Source organism: Juglans regia, chromosome 4, assembly GCF_001411555.2.
Source record: "Juglans regia cultivar Chandler chromosome 4, Walnut 2.0, whole genome shotgun sequence".
Taxonomy (NCBI): Eukaryota; Viridiplantae; Streptophyta; class Magnoliopsida; order Fagales; family Juglandaceae; genus Juglans; species Juglans regia.
This window is the reverse complement of record NC_049904.1, coordinates 28130241-28154142: the sequence shown is the minus strand read 5'-3', so window position 1 is coordinate 28154142 and position 23902 is coordinate 28130241. Positions and strand designations below refer to the sequence as shown.

General features: G+C 40.1%; 1 protein-coding gene across 3 annotated transcripts in view; it reads right to left on the bottom strand.

Annotated features, from left to right (window-relative positions):
• Positions 1-360: 360 nt before the first annotated feature.
• LOC108981720 (putative receptor-like protein kinase At4g00960) overlaps positions 361-23902 on the bottom strand; it is a 79249-nt gene continuing 55707 nt past the window's right edge. The window contains exons 1-7 of one of the 3 annotated variants that reach the window (XM_018952968.2): positions 3901-4784; positions 2397-2528; positions 2010-2131; positions 1686-1896; positions 1316-1553; positions 1040-1190; positions 361-929 (exon numbers count right to left, since the gene is read on the bottom strand). In XM_018952968.2, coding sequence (XP_018808513.2) covers positions 627-929; positions 1040-1190; positions 1316-1553; positions 1686-1896; positions 2010-2131; positions 2397-2528; positions 3901-4702 — 1959 coding nt within the window. In that variant the 5' untranslated portion in view covers positions 4703-4784 and the 3' untranslated portion in view covers positions 361-626. Of the gene's footprint in view, positions 930-1039; positions 1191-1315; positions 1897-2009; positions 2132-2396; positions 2529-3900; positions 4790-23902 lie in introns of those variants that run through there. The other 2 variants (XM_018952967.2, XM_035689639.1) reach the window with 2 other exon arrangements.

Genomic DNA, 23902 nt, shown 5'->3' with positions numbered 1-23902 from the left:
AAAATTGGGTTTGCACCCGCCGGCTGTGAGGTTTTTCCAAGTGTACGTGTTCGACCATATATATACAAGAAGTTTTTCTTCACTCTGCAACGCTGATCGGCTTCCTTCATTGACATGCAGAAGATCAAAACACTCTCTCTTCATGAACTGCGATTGATATCATGAGTACACTACATGCACAAACGTTTGTTCCACTAGTATTGCTCCAAAGAGAATATTGCACCTGTCCGACTACGTTAGCACGCATCGATCGAACTATGTTTACGCACTTAATTGTAACCATGCAATTAAAGGTCACAACCACTCTCGATCGTCGTGCATGTGCCTTTTTTAAAATATCAAATATCGAGATCATAGAAGTATCAAATATCTGATCAGTTGTGCTCTAAATTACAACTCCTGTAAAATACTAATTAACGAGGATATATAGCTAGAAAACAATAATTGAGTCCTCATGCATCTGCTGAATTAAGCTTCGACAGAGGTGCCTGTCACTGCCTCTACATGATCTCCCATTTGACGTACGTAAGTCTCAATTAAGCCTGTACGTACGTAGCAAATAACTACAAGCTACACAACAAATATTGATCGATCTTATTTTCCCAAGGCATGATCATCATCAAGAATTAGCGAGGATATGGGTCAGTCATTGAAGCCTCATTTTGTGAAGCTTGGAATGATCGGTCTGACAACATGTCTGATTCAACAATGTTGTGCATTAAGAATGCAGGTCGTGAGGGTACGGGCAGAGCCATAGAGTAACTGTTAAGCATTAGGAGGACTGAAGCCATTGTTGGTCTCTCAGCTATGTTCTCTTGAACACATAGCAATCCTATGTGGATGCATCGCATTATTTCGATCGTTGAACCAACCCTCAATGTTGAATCTATAAGATTTGAAGCTATTCCTTCTCTCCAGTTTTTCCATGCCTGTAAGGTATATAATATTACAGAGGCAGAGACAATATATATTACAGAGAACATCGGTTTATTGCAAAAGGGAAATATACTTAAAAAAAAAAATACATTGTAGCACTTACATGGCTAAGAAGATTCTCCGTATTCTCCCCATCTTGGAAATAATTGTTCTTTTGCCCACACACCATCTCCAGAATTAACACGCCGTAGCTAAAGACATCGGACTTCACTGAAAAGTGTCCGTGCATTGCATACTCTGGAGCCATATATCCACTGCATGAGGACATCTATACATGATCAGTAATGTTGATATTGATTGAAAATCTTTGTAATTAATCCTTTTTATTAATTTATAGCTAGGGGACAAATATTTACAAGATATTAGCATATATACTTACTAGGTCCCGACAATTCTCCTTGTATTAGCCTGAGATTGATCTAGTGTAAACAATCTTGCCATACCGAAATCTGAAATTTTTGGGTTCATCTCTTCATCTAACAAAACATTACTAGTTTTGAGATCACGATGAATAATGCGAAATTGAGAATCTTCATGAAGATATTGAAGCCCTCGAGCAATGCCAACTATAATTTTGTATCGAATTGTCCAATCCAAATGTAAACGCTTGCTTGGATCTACGCATTCAATTAAGCATATATATGGGGTTATAGGACAAATATATATACATATAAATAATATTATATATATACAAGTGTGTTGGAACATATATACATACATACAACTTGAAAAAATGTAATCGTGCGTACCAAATATGAAGTGGTCAAGGCTTGCATTCGGCATAAACTCATAGACAAGAAGCCTTTCATTTCCTTCAAAGCAGAAACCTAGGAGCCTTACTAAATTCCTGTGCTGTAGCTTGACAACTAATAAGATCTCGTTCTTAAATTCTTGATCACCTTGTTCCGAACTCCTAGAAAGCCTTTTCACAGCTATTTCTTGTCCATTTGGAAACTTGCCCTGAATAGAGATGTATTAATCATCATGTCAAATGACTCCTGTCCTCCAGTAATTCAAGTTATAGATTCATGACATAGCAAGTTTATCATATGATCATATTGTTCATGAATTACTTTGTAAACAGTACCGAATCCACCTTCCCCAAGTTTGTTTACATTGGAAAAGTTGTCTGTAGCAACTCTAATCGTGCAGAAGTCGAATTGCAAGGATTCAGCGCCGCTGTTAATTTCATCCACTGTGGAAAGATAAGTCCATAGCTTAAAGATAAGTGAGCAATTTATGTGCATAAAACATCAGCTTAATTCATCGTTACAACAGAGAACTTGATGTCATTCTTGTTTTCACCAGCAGTACAGCCTAAAACTAAGCCAGAATATATATGCCCAAAAGTGAAACATGTCTGAGTTTCCTGATCAGTGTCTCAGTTTTCTTAAGATTTCCATATTTGAGATAAACCAAATCCTTAATAGGTAGGAAACAACGAACCAATTTTAACTTACTTTCAACTTTCTTTCCTTGCTTCCTCATCCTCAAATAGATACAGGTGCAGATGCAGAAGATTAACACCGCGGAAACAATAGCCACCACGACTATAATGATAGTTCGAGAAGAGTTAGTACTACTCCCCTTTCCTGCAGAAACCAGAATTCGATCAGTTCTGATATTAGGATTCCGAGGCTAAATTGTGAAAACACACATTAATTACAAAGAATATAGTTTTAGAATGTAAGAAGTTGTGCTCCTCCTCGGGGGGCGTCTGGACTAGGTGCATGCATGGGTGATGAAGGATGATACAAGCAGAAGAAAAGTAGAGAGAGAAGGCATGCTTTGTAATTAAAAATTATGTAAGTTTTTAGTTTTTTTTAATGGAAATATAATTGATATTGATTTTTATTAAAATGAATAATTAGAGTTGGAACTTTTTTATTATTTTGTTTAATTGAAGTATGTTGTATTTTGAGATTTGAAAAAGATGAATAAGTACAAATTGAAATTAGATGTATTTTGGGACTGGCCAAATTCTTTTGTTGATTAAACCATACTATTATCCTACTTTCATATCATTAAATAAGATGTGATATATTTATTACTATTAGATTATCATTTATTATATACTTATTTATCATTTAATTCTAGTTACATATTACTTAACATAATCAAAATAAAATAAGATGTGGTGTGCCACAATTAAATTTTTCCTAATAACTCGTAATCATCTAAAAATGATGCACATGATTGATGACAGGGTCAAGACTCAAGTTTGTTCTGGGCAAGTCGGTAAGTCCAGTCAATGTCTCGTTTAAAAAGAACAAATCTAGTCAACAATTCAAAGGGAGAGACTTTACCAAATATTCCCCGTTTCTCTCTCCTCTCACTCTCTCTCACAATGTTTTTATTTTCTTTTTCCTTCAATAATACAATAAATTTTCAACAACACATTTATTTTATTATTATAATATATTATATATATATTTCATATAATATATAAAAAAGATTATATTTTTTATTATTACATTTATTTTATTAATATCAAATATATATAATGGATGCTAATTACAAGATATATAGAAAAAAAAATTGATTTTAACAAAAAATTAATAATAAAAAAGTATTTTATTATTATTTTTTCACAAATATTTTGTCTCAACGAAAATTTAGCTGGTTAATTGCAAAACCAACCACAGAAAGACAAGAATATATGCTATTAATTCGTGCATGGCTAAAATGATTTAGATACAAAATGTAAATAACTCAAACAGAACAAAATCCACTGACATTTTTTTAAAAATAAAATATTCTAAATTAAACAAAAAAGATCTATCCACTAACTTGTAACATTCATGTATGTTGATGAAACCGGATCCCTTCGCCCTCCTAACTAAATGGCACTGGCTAAAAAGATCAAACTTTCTTCGATCCCTTCATTCAAACTTGCATATAATCTTCCTAGAAGAAAATAGATAGAGGACGACATACAGATCAAATATATGGGAAGAGCCGTACCTTCTGCAGGCAGAGGAAGAGTACTTGATGATGGTGGCGGGGCCTCGAGAGTGTAACGATAGAAATGGTAGTTCTCATACCTTACGTTGCAGCTGGGTGTAAGAACTCTCACTCCTGGCGATGAATTGCAACAAGTTGGAACTTTTGCGATGCTCTGATTTAGGCAATCGCTGCATTCCTGCTGATTCAAATCGGGAGTGCACTGCAAAAGAGCATATATATCAAAGTATCGAGAGTTTGCTCTTCCAGTTGCAAACTTGCGAAGAGTCGAAGCGCTAGCTGTAGCCTCACTTCTCAGTTTATCCAGCAACGTCTCTCGCACCTGGTTGAACGTCCCACTCGGGTCCGTGACCACTGTCGCGGCGGAAAGTTGTTGCACAGGTTCAAACTGCATGACACCAAAAAGAGAGTTATTCGAGTATCGTACTGTACAATTCATGTACCACATGATACCCTCCTTTCGGTTTGGACACCGAAATAAAAGCTCGAGAGCAGACATTTTGACACAACTCCGGCAATCGGTCGGTGTAAGGTCTACTCTACAAAGTACAATTGCGTTAACTCTATTGAAATTTTCTCCAACGGAGAAATTGTAGAACCCATAATCGATATTGGTGTTAGAAGAGATGGTGGTAAGGAGGGTATTGACGTTTTTACTGTAGACACTGTTACTGCTAACGTTATTGGTATTGGAACAATCATAGATCACATAGGCATCTCGCTGCGCAAAGGCGAGCTTTACAAGGTGTGTGAGCATGGCACACAAAAGGAAAAGCTGTAGTCTTGAAGCGCCCATTCTCATTTTCCCCCCTGTAATCTGTGTACCCTTTGTAGCATTCCTAGGGAGGAAGTGATGACGAAACCGCCTGTGTTGCCACTTGCAAGTCCATGGTATTATCACTTGGTAAACAAGGAATTCAATAATGCTGACCATCCAACTACTTTTCTCGTTCTTTATGCGCGCATTATCTTTATGCTGATCAGCCTTTTTGTTTTTTGGCAATATTTTTTTTTTTGGAGGTGGGCCAGTTGATAGGTTTGTGCGGTACCACGTTGTATTTTCAACTATTTATATTATTGTTTTTATAAATCATTTACCTAAATTTGTGATCTGTCAGAAAATTCCCAATAACCTCGTAAATTTAGGAACATTCATCCTCGTTTGACGCAGATTTATGATTCGCTCATAAAAAAGAGATCGATGTATGTTTTAGTAACTAACCAGTAGAGAACTAACTTTTATCTATTATTTCGTTAAGTGCTTGTTTCCAAAGAACAAAAAGTTGGGATAGCTTTTCAAAAAAAAAAAGTTGGGATAGAATGAATATCTGAGCAAGCTGATCATGATGAGATCGGGCAACGACAAAACAGGAGCCTTTAATGCAAATTTTATGAGGTGTTTAGATAATAGAGTCTAAAAATACGTTATATTAGATTATGTAAATAAAAAAAAAAAAAATTTAACTACAAAAAATTATTATTATGGATCATATTTAAATTTTACTCTATCTAGACCAAATAGAATAAAATAGTATTTCTCTCTCCCGATTTCAACATAGTTTTCCTTTTGTTTTCTTTTCCTTCTTTCCCTCCTTAATTTTTGGTTGATCAGAAGCAGTAAAAAACGTAACATTCTACAGTACGTTAATTTTTGGACTACCCTACAGTACGTTACATTCTCATGAATTATTTCTAATTACCTCCAAATAAACTTGATGAGTTATTGTTTCTGCCAATAATAGAAAAAAAATTGAAAAAAATACCATTAAATTGATAATATTTTATTATTATTTTGACAAATATATAGATAATTTAATGTGAAAATAAGTTTTGAACAGAATAGTCAAATGTAAATTCACGTGATATTACATAAATTTCACATTTATATTTGCATAACCCAATAAAAATACTCTAGCTACTACGGCCTGCCCAAACATTTCCGGTTAATCTTGCTTCTTGTTAACATTTAACTCTTAAAAAAAAAAAAACACTTGTACGTACACAACAAGTACAACTGCTTCCAAAATAGTTTTTTTTTTTAAATTTATTTATGCAAGTGTTCTTGTTGATGTCGTGTTTCATCGCCTGGACAACTCTACGCTACTAAGCTCGGTCTAGATCTTATTGAGATAGAGAATGGGGCTCGGGGTGCCATGGTGCCTCTGATGCCTAAGTCAGTTGTTGAGATAGAGTGAAAGGGAGAAGCATTCAATCAGAGAGAATAATGAGCTGAAGTATGAGAGAGTCTGAACCCCTTCCATGGCTGGGAGAGGGGTTATTTATACCTAGCCGGGGCGATCCCCGAGGTGGAGGTTGTGGGTGTGCCTCTTTGTACTGGGGTTGGGTGTCCCTACCAACTCCCTGTTACGTAATAGACTTACTAGACCTGATTGTGACTGTCACTGACATCCTAAGAGGCACGTTGTTGCATGCCGAGCCCTAAGATGCATTAAATGCGGTGTGTCTCCCTGTTGTGGCGTGCCGATCTTCGTGCCATTAAATGTGACGTGGTTCTGATCAAGTATGTCCATCTCTCCGACCTATCCGGACAACAAGATTTAAGGATAGGTGATGTCCCTGAATGTCGGCCAATTGTGGTGTCAGACAGTCCTTCATTCCATTCTCTAGTCAGCGTACTTTGCTTGATCACTTCCCTTTTCGGGCCCCATAGGCTGACCTGGCCCAACCCAGCTCTTGTCTATGTGCCTTGGGACTCTTCGGGGATTTGTGAATCAGGCCTACTCCCCTAGGCCTGGCCCCATGGATTACTCCCATCACAGTACCCCGCGAATTCCTAATACACATGTGTGGTGGGAATTCAAAACATGCCTTTCTCGGGCTTGTTTCTTTCAGATCTTCCCCTGTCATTAGCATGAGGTCACTTTGGATTCCGTTGTCTTTCCGATTTCCCAACCGTTGAATTTGGTGGGGCGTCTCCCCGTATCCCGGGCCGTTTATCCACTCGTGCTGCCCACACGCCTGACGTGGCTTCTTACGTCTACGCAGTCTTGCACCGGTTGGGCTTCCCAAGGCCACATATCCATGTCATTCAATGCGTGCGTCGCCTCGACTTTTGTGGTCTCTGCAGTTTCCCGACGGTTGGGTTCGACGGGGTATGTCTGCCCACATCCCGGGTCGTTTATTGGCCCCTACTCCCCACGTGCCCGACGTCATTCAATGCCTCGGTTCCCTTGCGAGCCTATATAAGGTCTCTCCCCTCTCTCATTTTCACTGTTTGCCTCATTCTCTTCCTTTCCTTCGCTGGTTTCTCTCCTCATTTCCCTTATTGCTTTCATCTTCTCACTTCCTCCAATGTCGTTGTTTTTCTTTCAAGTTCTTCTCTACCATGGTTCTCTCTGTTCCTCAAGCTTTCCATTTTCTCACTTCCTCCATTGCCGTCATTTCTCTTTCGAGTTCTTCTCTACCGTGGTTCTCTCCATTCCTCAAGCTTTCTATCTTCCCCTCATCGTTCACGCCGTCTTATTTTGTCGCTTCGATGGCCCCAAAGAGTTTCTTAAGTGACAAGCCTTTGTGCTTTGTCGGGAAAAGCCGGGAGTTTTCGGTCTCCCCTGAGGACCTTCGGGCATTCAAGGCAAGTGTAATATCCTTGCGTAGGTGGTGTTGGAGGTTCCAAGGCATCGCGTGCCTGCCATGGATGTTGACGGGATGGCAGGCCGTCTGGCGCCATACCCATTCTTTTTGCAAATCAGCTTCGCCTCCCATTCTGCCACCTCATTTGCGATGTTCTAAATCTATTGGGTGGGGCCCGAGAGTTTGGCAACTGGCCAATTGCATTATTTATCAAAGGCAACTCAACACTGGTTCGGAGCAGTATCCCGACTTGACAGCTCGAAAGTTCTTGTCAGTGTACCGAGTGTTGAGCTTGGACAGGAGTTTGTGCTGCTATTAGGCATGCACGATCTGGAGGCACATCACCAGCCTCGAGTCGTGGCGTTCCCATATCAAGGATTGGCTTCAAAAGTGTCCTTTTTTTTTTTTTTTTTCCAGGCTTGAGATGGGAGTACCCCAAGTGAGACAAAGACCATGAAGAGTTTCTCGTTCAAGCCGTTTGGTCGGACGTCCCCCTAACCAAGAGCCTGTTCGTCGACTTGTCCTAGAGGGAGGAGGCCAATTTAACGACAGTGTTATTATTCTGGGTATCGGCCCACCCTTATGACACAGAGACCAATGAGTTGCTGTCTGATGTCAATATCAAGAGCTATTTGACCTCTCCCGACCACTCGTACGTGCTTGGGAAGGACATCCAGAGGGACCCCTCATCGCCCTCGGGTCAGAAGCGTCACTTAAGTTCTCCTATGACCAGAAACAAGTGGAAATGGCCAAAGGTGGCTCATGACGAGGTAGGTTGGGCTACCCGAGATGACTTTAAGGTGTCCAAGAGCAGAGAGTGCTCATCCCGAAACGGAGCTAGAGGAACTAGGCCCCCTCTTCCCACAACGCTTTGAGGAGCGAGGCCAGGGGACGCCAGCGCGCGTGTCTTGTGCACCCCGAGGTCCCAGTTCTGCCTACTTGGGGGTCCACAAGGAGCAAGACCGGGGGATCCCATCACGCACTGCCAGAGCGCCCTTCCTAGTCCTTCAGACAATAGGAGCCTGGCCTTTTGCTTTCGTCACCCCAAAGGGTCATTCCCATCGGGGACCTAGCTTTCCTTCTTCCTAGGTGTGACCCCCATCTTCTTCAAGACCAATTCTCCTACCTTGATGGCACGAGGTCGGACTCATTTGTTAAAGTACTGTTCGACTTTCTTTTTGTTGTTCATCATTTGACTTGCTGATTCTTTTGGGAGGTCTAGGGTTTCTTTTAATCCTTCTTCATTGTGATTTGGGGTTAAAGTGTTGAACTCAGTACATTGGCATTCCCACATCCATTGGGATCACTGCTTTGGTCTCATAGAAAGGTGCGAAAGGTGTTTCTCCCTTGGGGGTCTTCAAGGACGTTCGGTATGCCCATAATATATTGGGGAGTTCCTCGATCAATCTCCACATCTAGTTCCTCAGCTTATTCTCCAGGATATTCAGCAAGGTTCTTTTGGTCGCCTCTGCCTGTCCATTGGCTTTTAGGTGCCCCGAAGATGAATACAAGGATATTCGGCACACCACTCCCAGTAGTGCGAGTAGTCGAACTGTCTGTCGGTGTCTGATATGAGGCTCTGAGGAATGTCGAACAGACCGACTACGAATTTCCAGAGAATTTCGTGATAGCTTGGGCCGTGAGGGTTGCCAATGCTTATGCTTCCACCCATTTTTTGAAGTAATTGATTGCTACTACTACAAACTTCACTCCTCTCTTGCCCCCGGGAAACGGGCCGATAAGGTCGAGGCCCCATTGTGCAAAGGGCCAAGGGGGCATGATGGATGTCATTTCTTCTGGCGGGCAGTAGGGAACGAGCGCATGTTTTTGGCACCTGGGTCTTTTCTTCATGAAATTCTCTGCATCCTAGAGGGAGTAGGGCCAATAGTCCCCCGCCTGTGTGACCCTGGCTGCCAGAGCCCTCAGAGTGATTTTTACAAATTCCTTCGTATATCTCGACTAGGACGTACTGGGCTTCCTAAGGCGAGATGCAACTTAGGAAGGGCTCAGAGAAGCTTCTCCTATACAGGACTCCTTCCAACAACGTGAAACGTGCCGCTTTATTTTCATTCTTTCGTGCTAGGCGGCCAAGCCTTCACCGAGGTACTTTATAATATCGACTGCGCACTCCGACGTGATGGCTGGACAATGCATACACTGATCCCAATAGCTGGCTTGTCAATCGTTAGAGCTATAATGCAATCTAGAACTGGGGCCTCCTCCTGGCACGAGGCGGCCTTTGCCGAGCGGTCTTCTTTGTGGTTCTCCCCCCTTGGGATCCACTAAATGTGGAAATACTTGAAAAGGTTACGCTCCTCCTCCACCTTCTAAAGATACTTCTTCTGTTTTGACCCTTTCATGGCGAACTTTCCCGTTACTTGACCGACTACCACCTGCGAGTTGGCTCTCACCTCAATCTCGGTGGCTCCTAGCGGCTTGGCTACCGAAATTCCCGCCATTAATGCCTCGTACTCGCCTTGGTTGTTGGTAGTCTTGAAGTCAAGTTTGATTGCGTAATTGTGCTCCTCCCCAAGCTCTGTGATGATGTGCACCACTACACACCCTAGCCTAGCAGGAATAGCAGTCGACGTAGACCTGCTAGGGCTTGCCTTGGGGTGTGATAGGCGTCTCTTCGGGGAAGTCCGAGAATTCGACTATGAAATTTGCTTGCACTTACCCCTTGATTGTCGTGCGAGGGAGGTACTCAATGTCGAACTTGCTCAATTCAATCGTCCAGTTCGTCATTCGGCCAAACACATCGGGTTTCTGTAGTATTTCTATGAAGGGAACAATAGTGAGCACCTTCATTGGGTGGGTTTGGAAGAATGGCCTCAACCGCCTTGCGGCAATGACTAATGCAAAGGCCAACATTTCTATTCGGAGGTATCTAAGCTCGGCTCCTCAAAAAGCATGGCTCATGTAGTAGACACGTCGTTGCCCCCCTCTCTTGCTGCAGACTATGACAACAGACACGACATTCGAGGTCATTGTCAGGTATACAGTCAAGCTTTGCCTTGGCTTAGTTTGGCCGAGAAGTGGTGGATGGGCTAAATACTCCTTCAGCTCACCGAACGCCCGGTCACACTTAGCATCCCACTCTTGCGCCTTCCTGAGGACCTTGAAGAAGGGAAGGGTTTGGTCGGTTGACCTTGCGATATAACGGTTTAGGGTAGCCACTATCCCTGCAAATCTCTGGACCGCGTGAATTGTCCGCGGCAACGACATACTTATTATCAGCTAAACCTTTTCGGGACTGGCCTTAATTCCTCACTCCAAGACCATGAAGCCCAAGAACTTTCCCCACTCAACGTCGAAGGCACATTTCAACGGGTTGAGCTTCATTACTACGAAAGCTTCCTGAAGGTCGGCGACGTCCTGCTCGGGCTTTCAGCTTTTGACCAAGAGGTCATCTGCATATACCTCCAAGTTCCGTCCAATTTGCTCCTTGAACATCATGCTATCCAGTCGTTGATAAGTCACGCCAACATTCTTTAGATTGAAAGGTATAGCTTTGTAACAGTAGAGTCATCGGTCAATGATGAAGGCTATCTTCTCCTCATTGTCCGAGTTCATCTTGATCTGATTTTACCTCAAGTATGCATCCATGAAAATGAGCTGGGGGTGTCCGACAGTCGAATCCACTATTAGGTCTATGTGCGTTAGTGGGAAGCTATTTTTCGGGCGGGCCTTGTTTAGGTCGGTGAAGTCAACACACATTTTTCACTTCTCACTTGCCTTCTTTACCAGGACCACATTAGAAAGTCATTCGGAATAGTGGGCTTCCTTGATGAACCCCGCAGCTCGGTGGCGGTCCACTTCCTCAACGATGGATAAGTACTTCTCTGCACTAAAACTGCAACGCTTTTGCTTGACCTTCCTAGCCTTGGGATCCACGATCAGGCGATGGTCGATGAAAACTGTGTCGATTTCGAGCATTTCTTCATGGCTCTAGGGAAACACGTCTTGGTACTCGATCAGGAGCCATTTTGGTTCCAACCTGGATGGTCCGTTCGGGTCTTTGCAGATCCACTAACACCTATTCTAGATGTGAGGCTTGGGTGTGTGTTGTTGCCAGCAAGCAAAGGACATGCTACTATAGAAAAGAAAGATATCCTACAAGATGGCGCCACACTTGATGTCGTGTTTCACAGCCTGGGCAACTCCACGCTACTGAGCTTAGTTTGGATCTGTTGAGATAGAGAGTGGGGACTTGAGGTGCAGTTGTACGTCCAATGCCTAAGTCAGTTGTTGAAATAAAGTGAAAGAGAGAAGCATTCAATCAGAGAGAATAATGTGGTGGAGTAAGAGAGTCTGAACCCCTTCTCTAGTTGGGAGAGTAGGTATTTATACCTCACCGAGGCGATGCTAGAGGTGGAGGTGGTGGGTGTGTTGCTCCGTACTGGAGTCATGTGTCCCTACCAACTCCCTGCTGTGCAACAAACTTGCCAGACCTGATTGCGGCTATCACTGACACCCCAGGAGGCACGTCGTTACGTGCTGAGCCTTGGGATGCATTAAATGCGGCGTGGCTCCCTATCGTGGCGTGCCCATCTCCGTCCCATTAAATGCAGCGTGGTTCCGATCAGGTACGTCCATCTCTCTTACCTATTCGGATGCCAGGGTTCAGGGACAGTGGATGTCCCTGAATGTCGACCGGTAATTGTATCAGATAGTCCTGCCTTTCGTCTTGTTGTCGACGTGCTTTGCTTGATCACTTCCTTTCCTGGCCCAGCCTAGCCCAGCCCAACCAAACCCTTGTACTCGGGCCCCAGGCCTAGTCCCCCAGCCTGACCCTGGGGATTACTTCCCTCAGTTTTCTAGAACAGTACTCAAATCAAAGATAGAAGATTAGCCAATACATGTAGATTGTAAACTAAAAAGGAATGAAAATCAAAGGAGAAATGGAGGAACGATCGAGCTGGCTCATGTCTCTTGTTTCTTAACCACATCAATAGTTGGAGATCGGAAGATGGGTATACGTACACTCTTAAGAATCAATAGATTTAAAGTGCAATTGCTGTTTAATAATAGGATAGGATGATGGCATGTGCTAAAGAATGCGGGGGAACTGGAGTCAACTGGAGTGGCGATTATTGATGGAAAGATGAGCAAAGAGACTCAAAAAGCAAGAAAAATAAAAAAAAGAAAAAAGAAAAAGCAGGGACAATCGAAAAGTGGAGGTCCATTAATGTAAAGGGCATTAACGAAACGTGTAAATTGACTCAGTTTAATTGACTTACAACCTGTTAATAATTTACACACAATTTCAAATATAATAATATTTTTATTATATTCAAACTTTCAAATTAAAAATAATATTAAAAGAATATAATTTTATTATATAATGTAAACAAATTGTTATAGAATAATAATGATATCCTTTCTCCTCGGCCAATACTAATGTTTTTAAAGACATCATGATCATGATCGAGCAGCTTTTATATTGGTGAGGGTTTTGGAAATTGGCATGGCTACTACTTTTTTATACTTCCTTTGATTGCCGAATTTCACTTTTTCCAATTTCCACACTCGGAATACTTTTGGATTAATCAGACGCACTGAGCGGTGGATGGATCAACGTCTTGTGTGAACAATATATTGGAGAGTTTGGAAGACTTGAAAACAGACATAATTCCCACACACTTTCATTGATAATGACCGGACACAAACACCTTTATAAATGTGATAAACATCATCGTTTAATACCTTAGACAAATTTTAATCTTAGAAAGATTTTATAAAGAGAAATATTTTTTAATACTGAGATGAGATAGTTTTAGATAAAAGTTGAAAGTTGAATAAAATATTGTTAGAATATTATTTTTTAATATTATTATTATTTTGAGATTTGAAAAAGTTGAATTGTTTATTATATTTTGAGTCATGCTAGTGTGCCGCCCAGCTTTAACAGTTGAAAGTTATCTTTTTCTTAATTTTATTTTATTTACATGTTTTAATATTTTTTGATATTTTTGAAAAATTACTTCATTAATCGTTAAAAAAAATTAAATACATAAGCGGTCAAAATGAGGAGGCAAACTCAAACGGCATATTAGCATGTTCTTTATATTTTTTGTAGAAATTTGAAAAATGTTGTAATAATAAGATGAGATGAGATGAAATTTTTTTTGTATTCAAACGGGACGTCACAAAAAGATTCATAAAAATAAATTTACAAACTGATATGTCTTAATATGTTACATTAAATTATAAAATTATTTTTATAATAAAATAAATTTTTATATGAGATTTATTCGTATATTATCTCTTCGTAGCTAAAACGTCCATATTTTATGAAAACGATATAAAATAAAATTAAAAAAAATTCATGAAAATGACTATACAAAAAACATGAAAATGAATTTATGCATTTACACATTCACCACGAAAGGAATTAAAGTATCACCTTTAGGTCGTCTTGTCTAACCAAAATCGACAAAGACCGAAAATCTTATCTTATCACCTTTAGCGAATTCATCTTATCATCGTTTTCAATGTTGTTCACGTTGTTTACCGGCAACGTGTTCTTCGTTTTGCCTTGTTTAAATCAATAATGCTACACCCACAGCTACCGCTGCAATTGTTCATGTGTTTGTATTTTTTTAATTTTTATTTTGTAATTAAGAAAATATTTTTTAATAATATTATAATATGTTTTAAAAAAATATTAAAAAATATATGTAAAAAAAAAACAACAAAATAATTAGCGGTAATTCTAAGCGAGAGCTGTCAGCTGTGTCCGTAACATTGTTCTACTTATATATCACGAAAAAATAAAATATAATTTCGGACCCTTCAAGTTTTGGGGAATGTGTACGTAGTTTTGCCCCTATTTTGCTCATGTACGTGCTTCTAGAAAACCTAGGGCGTGAAAAGGGGACAACCTAACTCGTATTAGTGAAGGCATTATGAGTTTTCAGCTCTTTTTTTCTTCGTTCCAAGATATGATAAACCCAAGTACCTCTTGGGTTTAAGAAAGGACAACTAATAAATTTATTATTAAAAAATTAATTTTTTTACATAAATTTTATATTTTACTAATTCTTTTAAAAATGGAATAAAACGATACTTACGTACTCCATAATTATTACTTGTAAATATCAGTTCAAGAGTACTCCGTCCATGTAGTCACGTAAAGGGCACTAAGTCGTGGAACTAATTTTGAGGATATTAGGCCTCATAAGAGGAAAACTTTCCTACAAAAATTCTACTCAACCTCTGGTCTACCTATCACACACCACACACTAGCCTACTCATCAACCTGGTTCATCGCCACGTCACGATCTGCCTTTCTCCCTCACTCCCTTCTCTGTGCAGCCCCTCCCAAATGAAGACCTCACTCTCCCTTCTCTACTCTGCCTCTCCCAGACAAAGACCTCGCTCCCCCTTCTTTGCTCTACGCAATCCCTCCCAAACGAAAACCTCAATTGAAGCCGTCAATCCTCACCCTCCCAACCCCACCCACTCTGTCTTCTCTACGCAGCACCACCACCCAACCGAAGACCACCGAAGCCCTCACTCTCCCTTCTTTGTGCAGCCCCTTCCCTTCTCCCTCACCTAGATCAAACCCCACAACCAGTCTCCCTTCTCTGCATAGCACCCCCACCCTCATTCTCCCTTCTCTACGCAACCACTCCCCATCTCCCTCACCCATACAAAACACCCTTTCTCTACGCAGCACCCCCACCCTCACTCTCCCTTCTCTGCGCAAGCTCCTCCCCATCTCCCTTACCCAAATGACAAAACCCGAAGCCCCCCACTTCAGATTTGGTTTTTGGCGTTCAACCAGAGGAGGCTTTCCTTCCGTTTTCAACTTGTGGTGTTCCTTCCTTCTCTACATTGTATTGTTCGAGCCTCTCTCTCTCTCTCATTGAGCCCTCTAGCTCTCTCACCGTGCTCTTTGTCTCTCTCATTGAGCCTTATAAGGATCCCTAATTTGGTTGAATTTTGTTGCTCTTATACACTGCAACCATGCATTATTAGCAAGGTCATACTTATGAAGTAGGTGCCCCCACTTTTCCTCAAATGTTTTGCAACTCTGTGTATCATAGAGTGCACTCTAAATGGAAGTCTGCAACCCTATGTTGAATTTCAAGTGCGATCCCAATTTATAGGGCAATTTCCTTTTTATATGCCATAGACAGTATCTATGGCGACTATTTGGGAATACAATGGCAATAACACTTTTCATTGCTCGGTCTTGGTCTGTTACGATGGATTTGGGTGCCTATCCATTCATGCACTACAACCATGCTTCAAACAACCACACAAAAGTACTTGTCTCCTCGCTTGAAATCAAGTCTGCCCTAACAATATGGATTGTCCATAATGGTTGACACCAAGAAAGGGAGCAAATGGCATCCCGTACCTATTTGTTAGGTATGTCGTATCGAACGTGATAACATCTCCTAAATACTCATACATTGCTCGACTTCGTGTGTTGCACTAGAACACATTCCTTACTCTGCTGTCGTCATCCACATCCACAACGGACAAAAAGCCATCATTCATTTCCCTCATTTTCTTAAAATAGTCATTTAGTGATTCACTACCTCCTTTACCCAGTCTTAAGTGTCTAGCTTTGTCAATAACATTGCGACAATCTTTTTCTTGAAATTCGAAATTCTCAAACCCCCCATGTCAGTCACTAGTGCTTGAAAATTTTTATTCATCCAAATACTCACTCTGTCATTCAAGTCAAGCATCATCTGACTGTATTCATCTAAACATTTGTGAGATCTAAATGATCTAGACTTTTGTGGACTGACAGTATTATGATTGTGAAGCAGATCAACGATGGTCACCACCCATACCCCATTCACCAAGTGAGCATTTATATTCGTCTTACAATCCTTTTTACTTGTTGGTCGTGGCTTCGATAGATTACTGTGGCTAGAATAGTACTTGTCGTTGCCTGCATGGCCAATTGTCACATAATTCGGACTCCCATATGCCCCTCTCTTCCTTGGCATGGTGCAATATGGGTAGGGCTTACTTGGCCCACATGGTGCATAGCCGAATACTAAAATTATCTAATATGTTAGAAAGACTCGGTAGTACAAGCGTACAATAAAACTTTGTCAAAACGTGAAAAGGTACTACCTGTGATGTATCTTGAACCCCTCTAAACTCCTCTAGATTACTTGATTGAAGGTAGGACACGGTTGTAACAAAGGGCAGCATCTCTGGATGCTGAAATTACACTTTGTGTTAGTTAGTTCAGAAAGTACGGATGTACAAAAAAAAAACCAGTAAAAGAGTGAAATTGAACTACCTGACCTGTATCTTGACCTTGTCTCAACTCCTCCGGATTACTTGACGAAGGTTAGTGCATGGTTGGTCTAAAGGGTAGCATCACCAGATGCTGCAATTACCCACTATATTAGAAAGACTCAATTGCACGCACATTAAAAAAAATCAATATAGTAAAAATCTGATACCTGCCTATACCCCAAGCGTATGGATATGGATTTAGATATGTATTTGAAGGCATCATATATGACGGGTTGTATGGATTTATTGGACCATAATATCTCAATAATATACAAATAAACAATGGATTAACTAAGTGCTGCAACATATGACACCATGACATTTTCAAATAACCAATGTGTATCATATCTGGATAGCTGAAATCGATGTAAAAGGCCTGGGTGGCCTTCCATCTTCCTCTTTGCCCATCACGTTATTTCAACCATTACCAAGTAAATTAATATCAGCATAACAAATCCATCAACATAGCCATAACTATTATGATAACAACCAAACCTACATGCATCTCTCGCACTCAATAAAAGGCTCAAAGAAGGCTGAATTGATTGGCACTAAGTTGGAGTTAGGTCTTGATCATCATGCATTGGATTAAAATGAAGACAAACATTAATTTTAATATTGTCAGGAAAAATGTAAATTTAAGTTACCCAAACAATATAATCAGTTCTATTCGAAAATTTTTCATTAAAAAATATTTTTCATATGCATCAAGGATCTCACTTTAATACAAATTGCATATTACAATTAAATACATTATTTATCTAATTTTCTTTCAGCATGTATTAACTTTACCAACTCAAAATGACCTCTAAATTATCATCTATGCAACTCAAGTGAAAATGACCTCTAAATGTTTCAAATTTGCTTTGATTTTTACATCTTGATACCATTAATTTGGATAGATAATCGACCAGCTGATGTGTTACGATTTAGTATTTTATCACCACCACTGATATTGGGCACTTTAAGATGAATTTTTGTTTATATTACGATTTTGCCTTTTATCACCACGTTGTTCATATTGGGCATTGGTTGTGTGATAATATCACCACCACTTATATTACAAGTATTTGGGCATACTGAGTTTAACCAAAAAATTTTCACAACAAAGTATATAGACCTCTTCGAAACAAACCACTTTTGACAACAAAATTTTCATAATAGAGAAGGGAAACGAAATGGAGAGAAAGAGAGAAAAACACAAATCCAAAAGGAGCAGACCATTGTCGATGGCCACAGACGGCGCTGTTTGGAAGATGAACGGTGAGAAGCAACACTGCAGGCTGTGGGACAAAACCGTATTGATGAGAACTTGTAATTGGGGTGAGAAAGCTTGGGGGAAGGGGGAATGCAGGGAGAGGGGGACGCAGCGGGGTGGGTGGGGGGAAATGAAAAAAAAATTAATTGAATGGATTAAAAACATATGTTTACTTTTTGGAAAAAAAATATATATATACGTAGGCGGTGTGTGGAGGTTGTGCTACAGTAAGGAGGTTGTATAGCAATGCTCATTTTCCTGACTGAGATGAGATCACGAGCAATTTTCTTTTAATATAACGCATGGGCTTAAATTATACCAACTCCCTAAAGATTCAGGCCGTGAGCCCATAACAAAGCCTATGTCCATGTCCTAACTACTAGCCCGTTAGCCACACACAAGGCTACAATAGAGATCATAACCCGTTAGCCATCACTTCATTTCTTGAATAAGAATGTCTCACTGTGGGATCCAGCAATTCCAAGGGTGTTCTGTTTATCCCTTGCTTCTAAGCCTGCATTAATTCTTTCAAAATAGTTGATCCCCTTTTCCTTGTTTCCGAGGCCTCCACCTCATATGATTATTTGTTTGATGCAATTCAAAATCAAAACATTAATCCAATACTCACAAAACTCAAGAGGTCCTCAACATGTTCTGATTGATAGAAACAATGATTCTTCTTGCCACTTATGATCTCTAGAACCAAGACTCTGAATCTAAAAATTTCAGACTTCACAGAATATCATCCATGCATAGCATACTCTAGAGACATGTAACCACTACAAAAGGCAGTACCATCAAGATAGCAATCTAAATAGGAAAAATAGCCGAAATTTCGATAGTCCATTTTCGTATCATATATGTAGAACCTAGTAATCAATAAGATGAGATATGTTATACACATGGCATCTCCAATTACACTAGTCAGAGAATGCTTACAGAAACCATGGCGAATTTTGTTTTTGAGCAGTTCTGAGATGCACTAAAGCAGAGAAGAAAAATTGGCAAATCAAAGATCTGGAAAAAAAAGTGAGTATGGATTTGATTCTCAATCCTTGAGAAAATTAAGGGGATTAAAAAGAGTTAGGAAAATAATCTTCAGATGTGAGAATTGGAGTGAAAATTACAATGAGCCAATATGAAACGCATACATTTCATGTATCGGTCACTACCCGGCACGGTAAATACCAGCCGTACCAGTCGGTACGACATGATATTTGAAACTCTAGTTACAATGACTGATACAAAAATTGATCAGTAATTCGACAAATATATATGTGTGTGTGTGTGTGTGTGTGTGTCAATATATATATATATATATATATATATATATATATGATCAATATGAAGCGCTATTTGAAGCTTTTACACAACACACCATCCACATGGTAAAATTTAATTTAAATTATTAAAATTTTAAATTGAGAAATGCTACTTATCATTCCATACACGATACACCAACATGCAATTTATCATTTTTGTCATTGTATTTCAACACAAAAATAAATATGTATGTGTTTAAATAGAATGATGTGTGTTTAAATAGAATAACAAAATGGACAAAATCACAAGGTGTATGATTTAGAGGATGACAAGTAAATATATATATATATATAAATATATATATTCAAGTGTACGTGTTCGACCATATATATACAAGTATTTCTTCACTCTGCATGCAACGCTGCTCGACTTCCTTCATCGACATGCAAAAGAAAACATTCTCTCTTCGTGAGCTGCTCGTGATTGATATCATGAGTACACTGCATGTACAAACATTTGCTTCACTACAGCTCCAAAGAGAATATTGCGCCTGTCCAACTATGTTAACATGCATTATTGAGAAAAAAAATATGCAAAGATGGAGAATAGGTGTTTAAGAATATGCTCAAAACAGAGTCAGACAATAGTTTCAAATTCCCCTTGTATTTTCTGTCTTAATTACAATGGTTACTACAATAGCCTTTTTATAATAGTTACAAATAACAATTTTTTATTCCTTCACCATTTATGTAATGACAGCTCTCCATATGGAGAGTACAGTTTGTTACAACATATCATTCCTCTGACATGTTGGCTGTGTGCATAGGTATGTTGTAGTGGGTAAGGGGCAGTGCTCAGTGCGGCAACAGACAAGGAAGAAGGAGATGCCTTAATACCCTCCGGCGATTCAAGCGGCACATTGGCAAGTGTGAGGCTTGATCGTAATTGTAGAAATCTGTTGGCAGAGAGAGGCTTAGTATGTCAGCAAGTTGATCTTTGCTGGACAGAAATGAGACTTGAAGTGTCTTGGCTGCAACCCGTTCACGGACAAAGTGATAATCAAGCTCCACATGTTTGGTACGAGCATGAACTACAGGATTGACTGACAAGTAGGTTACTCCTAAGTTATCACACCACAAAGTAGGAGAATCATAAATAAAAATGCCAAGTTCTTTCAATAAAGACTGAATCCAAATAACCTTGCATGTTGTGTTGGCTACAGACTTATACTCAGCTTCAGTGGAGGATCGAGCAATGGTAGCTTGCTTCATTGACCCCAAGAAACCAAATTAGCCCCAAGGTATACATAAAATCCCCTAGTGGATTTTCGATCATCTCGGCATCCGGTCCAGTCAGCATCAGAGAAAGTAGAAAGTTTAGATGAAGAAGATTGAGACAAAAATAATCCTAAATGCTAAGTATTTCGAAGATAATGCAAGATTCTTTTCACGGCCTGCCAGTGGGAGTTTCTAAGGCAGTACAAGTACTGCCAGACCTTGTTTACAACATAAGACAAATTAGGACGAGTAAATGCTAAGTACTGAAGGCTTCCTATAACACTTTGATAAAGTTGGGGATCTGCAGAAGTGGACATGGGAGTGGACACAACTTTACATTTGTGCATGTTTGTTCGAGACAATAGATCAGCTATATATTTGGACTGTGAAAGAAATAGACCAGAAGAGACCCTTGTAACTTCGACACCCAAAAAATAGTGCAATAAACCCAAGTCTTTAACATGGAAATAAGTGCTCAATGATGCAATAAAGTCTAAAATAAGCTTGGAATTACACCCAGTAACAATTATGTCATCCACATAGACTAAAATGTAAACACAATCAGAGTTAGTATGCAATATAAGCAAGGAATTATCTGAACGAGATGCGTGAAAACCTAAATGAAGTAATTTCTCAGTTTGTTTAGCAAACCAGACCCAAGGGGCCTATTTTAAATCATAGAGAGACTTTTTTAGCTTACAGATATGTGTAGGATGATCAAGATTGATGAAACCCGACAATTGTTGTATGAAGACAGCCTCCTTAAGATCCCCGTGTAAGAAGGCATTCTGCACATCCTATTGATGAATGAGCCATTTGGAAATCATTACAAGAGCAAGAAGGACACGGATGGTTATCGATTTGACTACAGGCTAAAAGTTTCAAAAAAATCGACCCCAGGCTGCTAATGAAAACCCTTGGCAACGAGTAGTGCTTTACAGCGTTCCAAGGTTCCATCAGTGTGCCTTTTGGTCTTCAATACCCATTTGGAACCTAACACATTAAGGTCGGAGGTAAAAGGAACCAAATCCCATGTTTTATTTTGAAGAAAAGCATGAAACTCGAACTGCATAGCAGATCTCCACTCTAGGTTTTTTGAGGCTTCGAAAAATGAAGATGATTCTTCAGGAGTAGGAGATGGTATAGTTGTCATGAGGGACAAAGAGGGCCAGGAGGAGGCCAGAGAATGGTACCATCTGTGCATTGTTTGGGACAGTATATAAGGGCTTGAGAATGGGTAGTCATGGGGTGAGGAGGAAGTGGTATGGGAGGCTAAAGAGAAGTAGAGGTCTATTGGGTGTTTAGAGAAGAGGAAGAATCTGAGGGACAGCTATAGTTTAGGGGAGACGAGTTGGCGGCTGGAGATAGGATAAGACTAGGGTTTGAAGTGGAAGGTGAAGTGTTTAACGCTGATGATGGACTCTAGGCCGAAGAGATGGGTGATGGAGAAGAGAGGCCCACGGATTGAGATGGAGAAGGGAGATCTAAATGAGGAGTTGGAGTCACGTGAATGGGTATGAAGGGCTGAACAATTTGCCTTGAAGAATTAGGGGCCGAAGTGTTTGGATTGGTCTGAGCAGCAATGAGAAATAAAGTTTCATTAAAAACAACGTCCCATGAGGTGTATGTTTGGCCAGAAGGAATGTGGAGACAAAATTAGCCCTTGTGATATGGGCTATAGCCCATGAACACACACATTTTGGATCTAAAATCAAGTTTGTGATGGTTAAAGGGCCTTAAATTGGGCCAAGAAGAAGATCCAAAAACCTGAAGAAAAAGATAGTCTGGGGGATGGCCCATTAAGACTTTGTACAGAGATTTATTGTTTAGAAGAGGAGTGATCATTCAATTAATTAGAAAGGTGGCCGTTTGAAATGCTTCGGCCCAAAATTTTTGTGACATGGATGCATGAGAGAGCAAAAAGAGTCTTGTCTCTACAATATTACGGTTACGTCTCTCAATGCTTCTATTTTGTTGATGAGAATAGGGGTATGTAATGCGATGAATAATGCCTCGAGATTGAAAAATGGGTTGCAGATAACAAAACTCTCCTCCCCAATCCATTTGAAAGGATATGATTTTTTTTTTTTGAAAAACTATTACTCACATATTGTAGAAAGGCAAGAATGACAGAAAACACATCAGACTTGGATTGCATTGGAAAAAACTAAAGATATTTGGAATGATCATCCAAAATAGACAAATAAAAATGACATGAGTTACTAGATAAAAGCGGGGCAGGCCCCCATACATCTGCAAAAATTAAATTAAAAGGCTCAGGGGATGTAGTTGGGGAGATAGGATGAGGAAGCGCATGGGCTTTTGCTGTTGTGCAATCTGGACAAAAGGATGGTTCACGAGTAGATGTGGTAGGAAGCATGAGCCATTGAAGAGTAAGGCTGGTGACACGGATTGAAGGATCACCCAGCCTCTCGTGCCACTTGTTTGCTTAAGTACGAGAACCTAGAAGAGCTTTTGGAGAAGAAGAATGGGATGGTTGAGGTGCAGTGGTGGTGGAGTGCATAAAGCCCATCTTCAACGAGTCCCTTGAGTAGAACCGTCTGGGTAGCACCGAATCCTTCACAAGAAAAAAATGATCATGAAATTCGAAATACACATGATTATCAACGCAAAACTGCCGAACTGAAAGTAAGTGCCTACAAATTGAAGGGACATGAAGAAGATTATGGAGAAGGAATTTGCCAGTGGAGGAAATTAGTTGAGCATATCTAGTGTGTTGGATGGGTAAGGTGGAGTCATCCCCGATGCTCACTTGGTCGGAGCCTTGGTATGATGTGGAATTTAGATTCAGAGATGCTAAGTCTGCAGTGAAGTGGTAGGTTGTAGTAGAGTCAGGGAACGAGTTGGATGCCGAGACATGAGGGGGTAATACTGTGAAGTTTGCCGTGAGGGAAAAGGGTGCATAGGCCTGATACTCATGGTCGAATCTATAATAGAATTTAAGGGTTGTGTGCCCTGCTTTGTTGCAGACTTGGCAGTGAGGACGCATATCAGGTCGATTCTGAAAGTAATTAGAGGAAGTAGCAGAGTTGTGACCACTTGTAAAATGATTGCGACCACCACGGCCAGGGCGACCACCACGAAATGGAGAGTTGCGGCCTCAATTCAAAGACTTGAGTACCTGGAGAAGATTTTGAAGTGGTAACATTAGCTGAAAATTGAGGACTCGAAAGCAAGGCCTTAGTTTGATGAGTCATACGGGATTCATGATTAAGCAAGAAACTGTAAATTTGGTGGAGTGAGAGAGGGTCTGAACGAGTGTTTAGGGAAGTGACTAGAGACTCATATTCTGTCCCAAGGCCAGTGAGTAAATAAATTG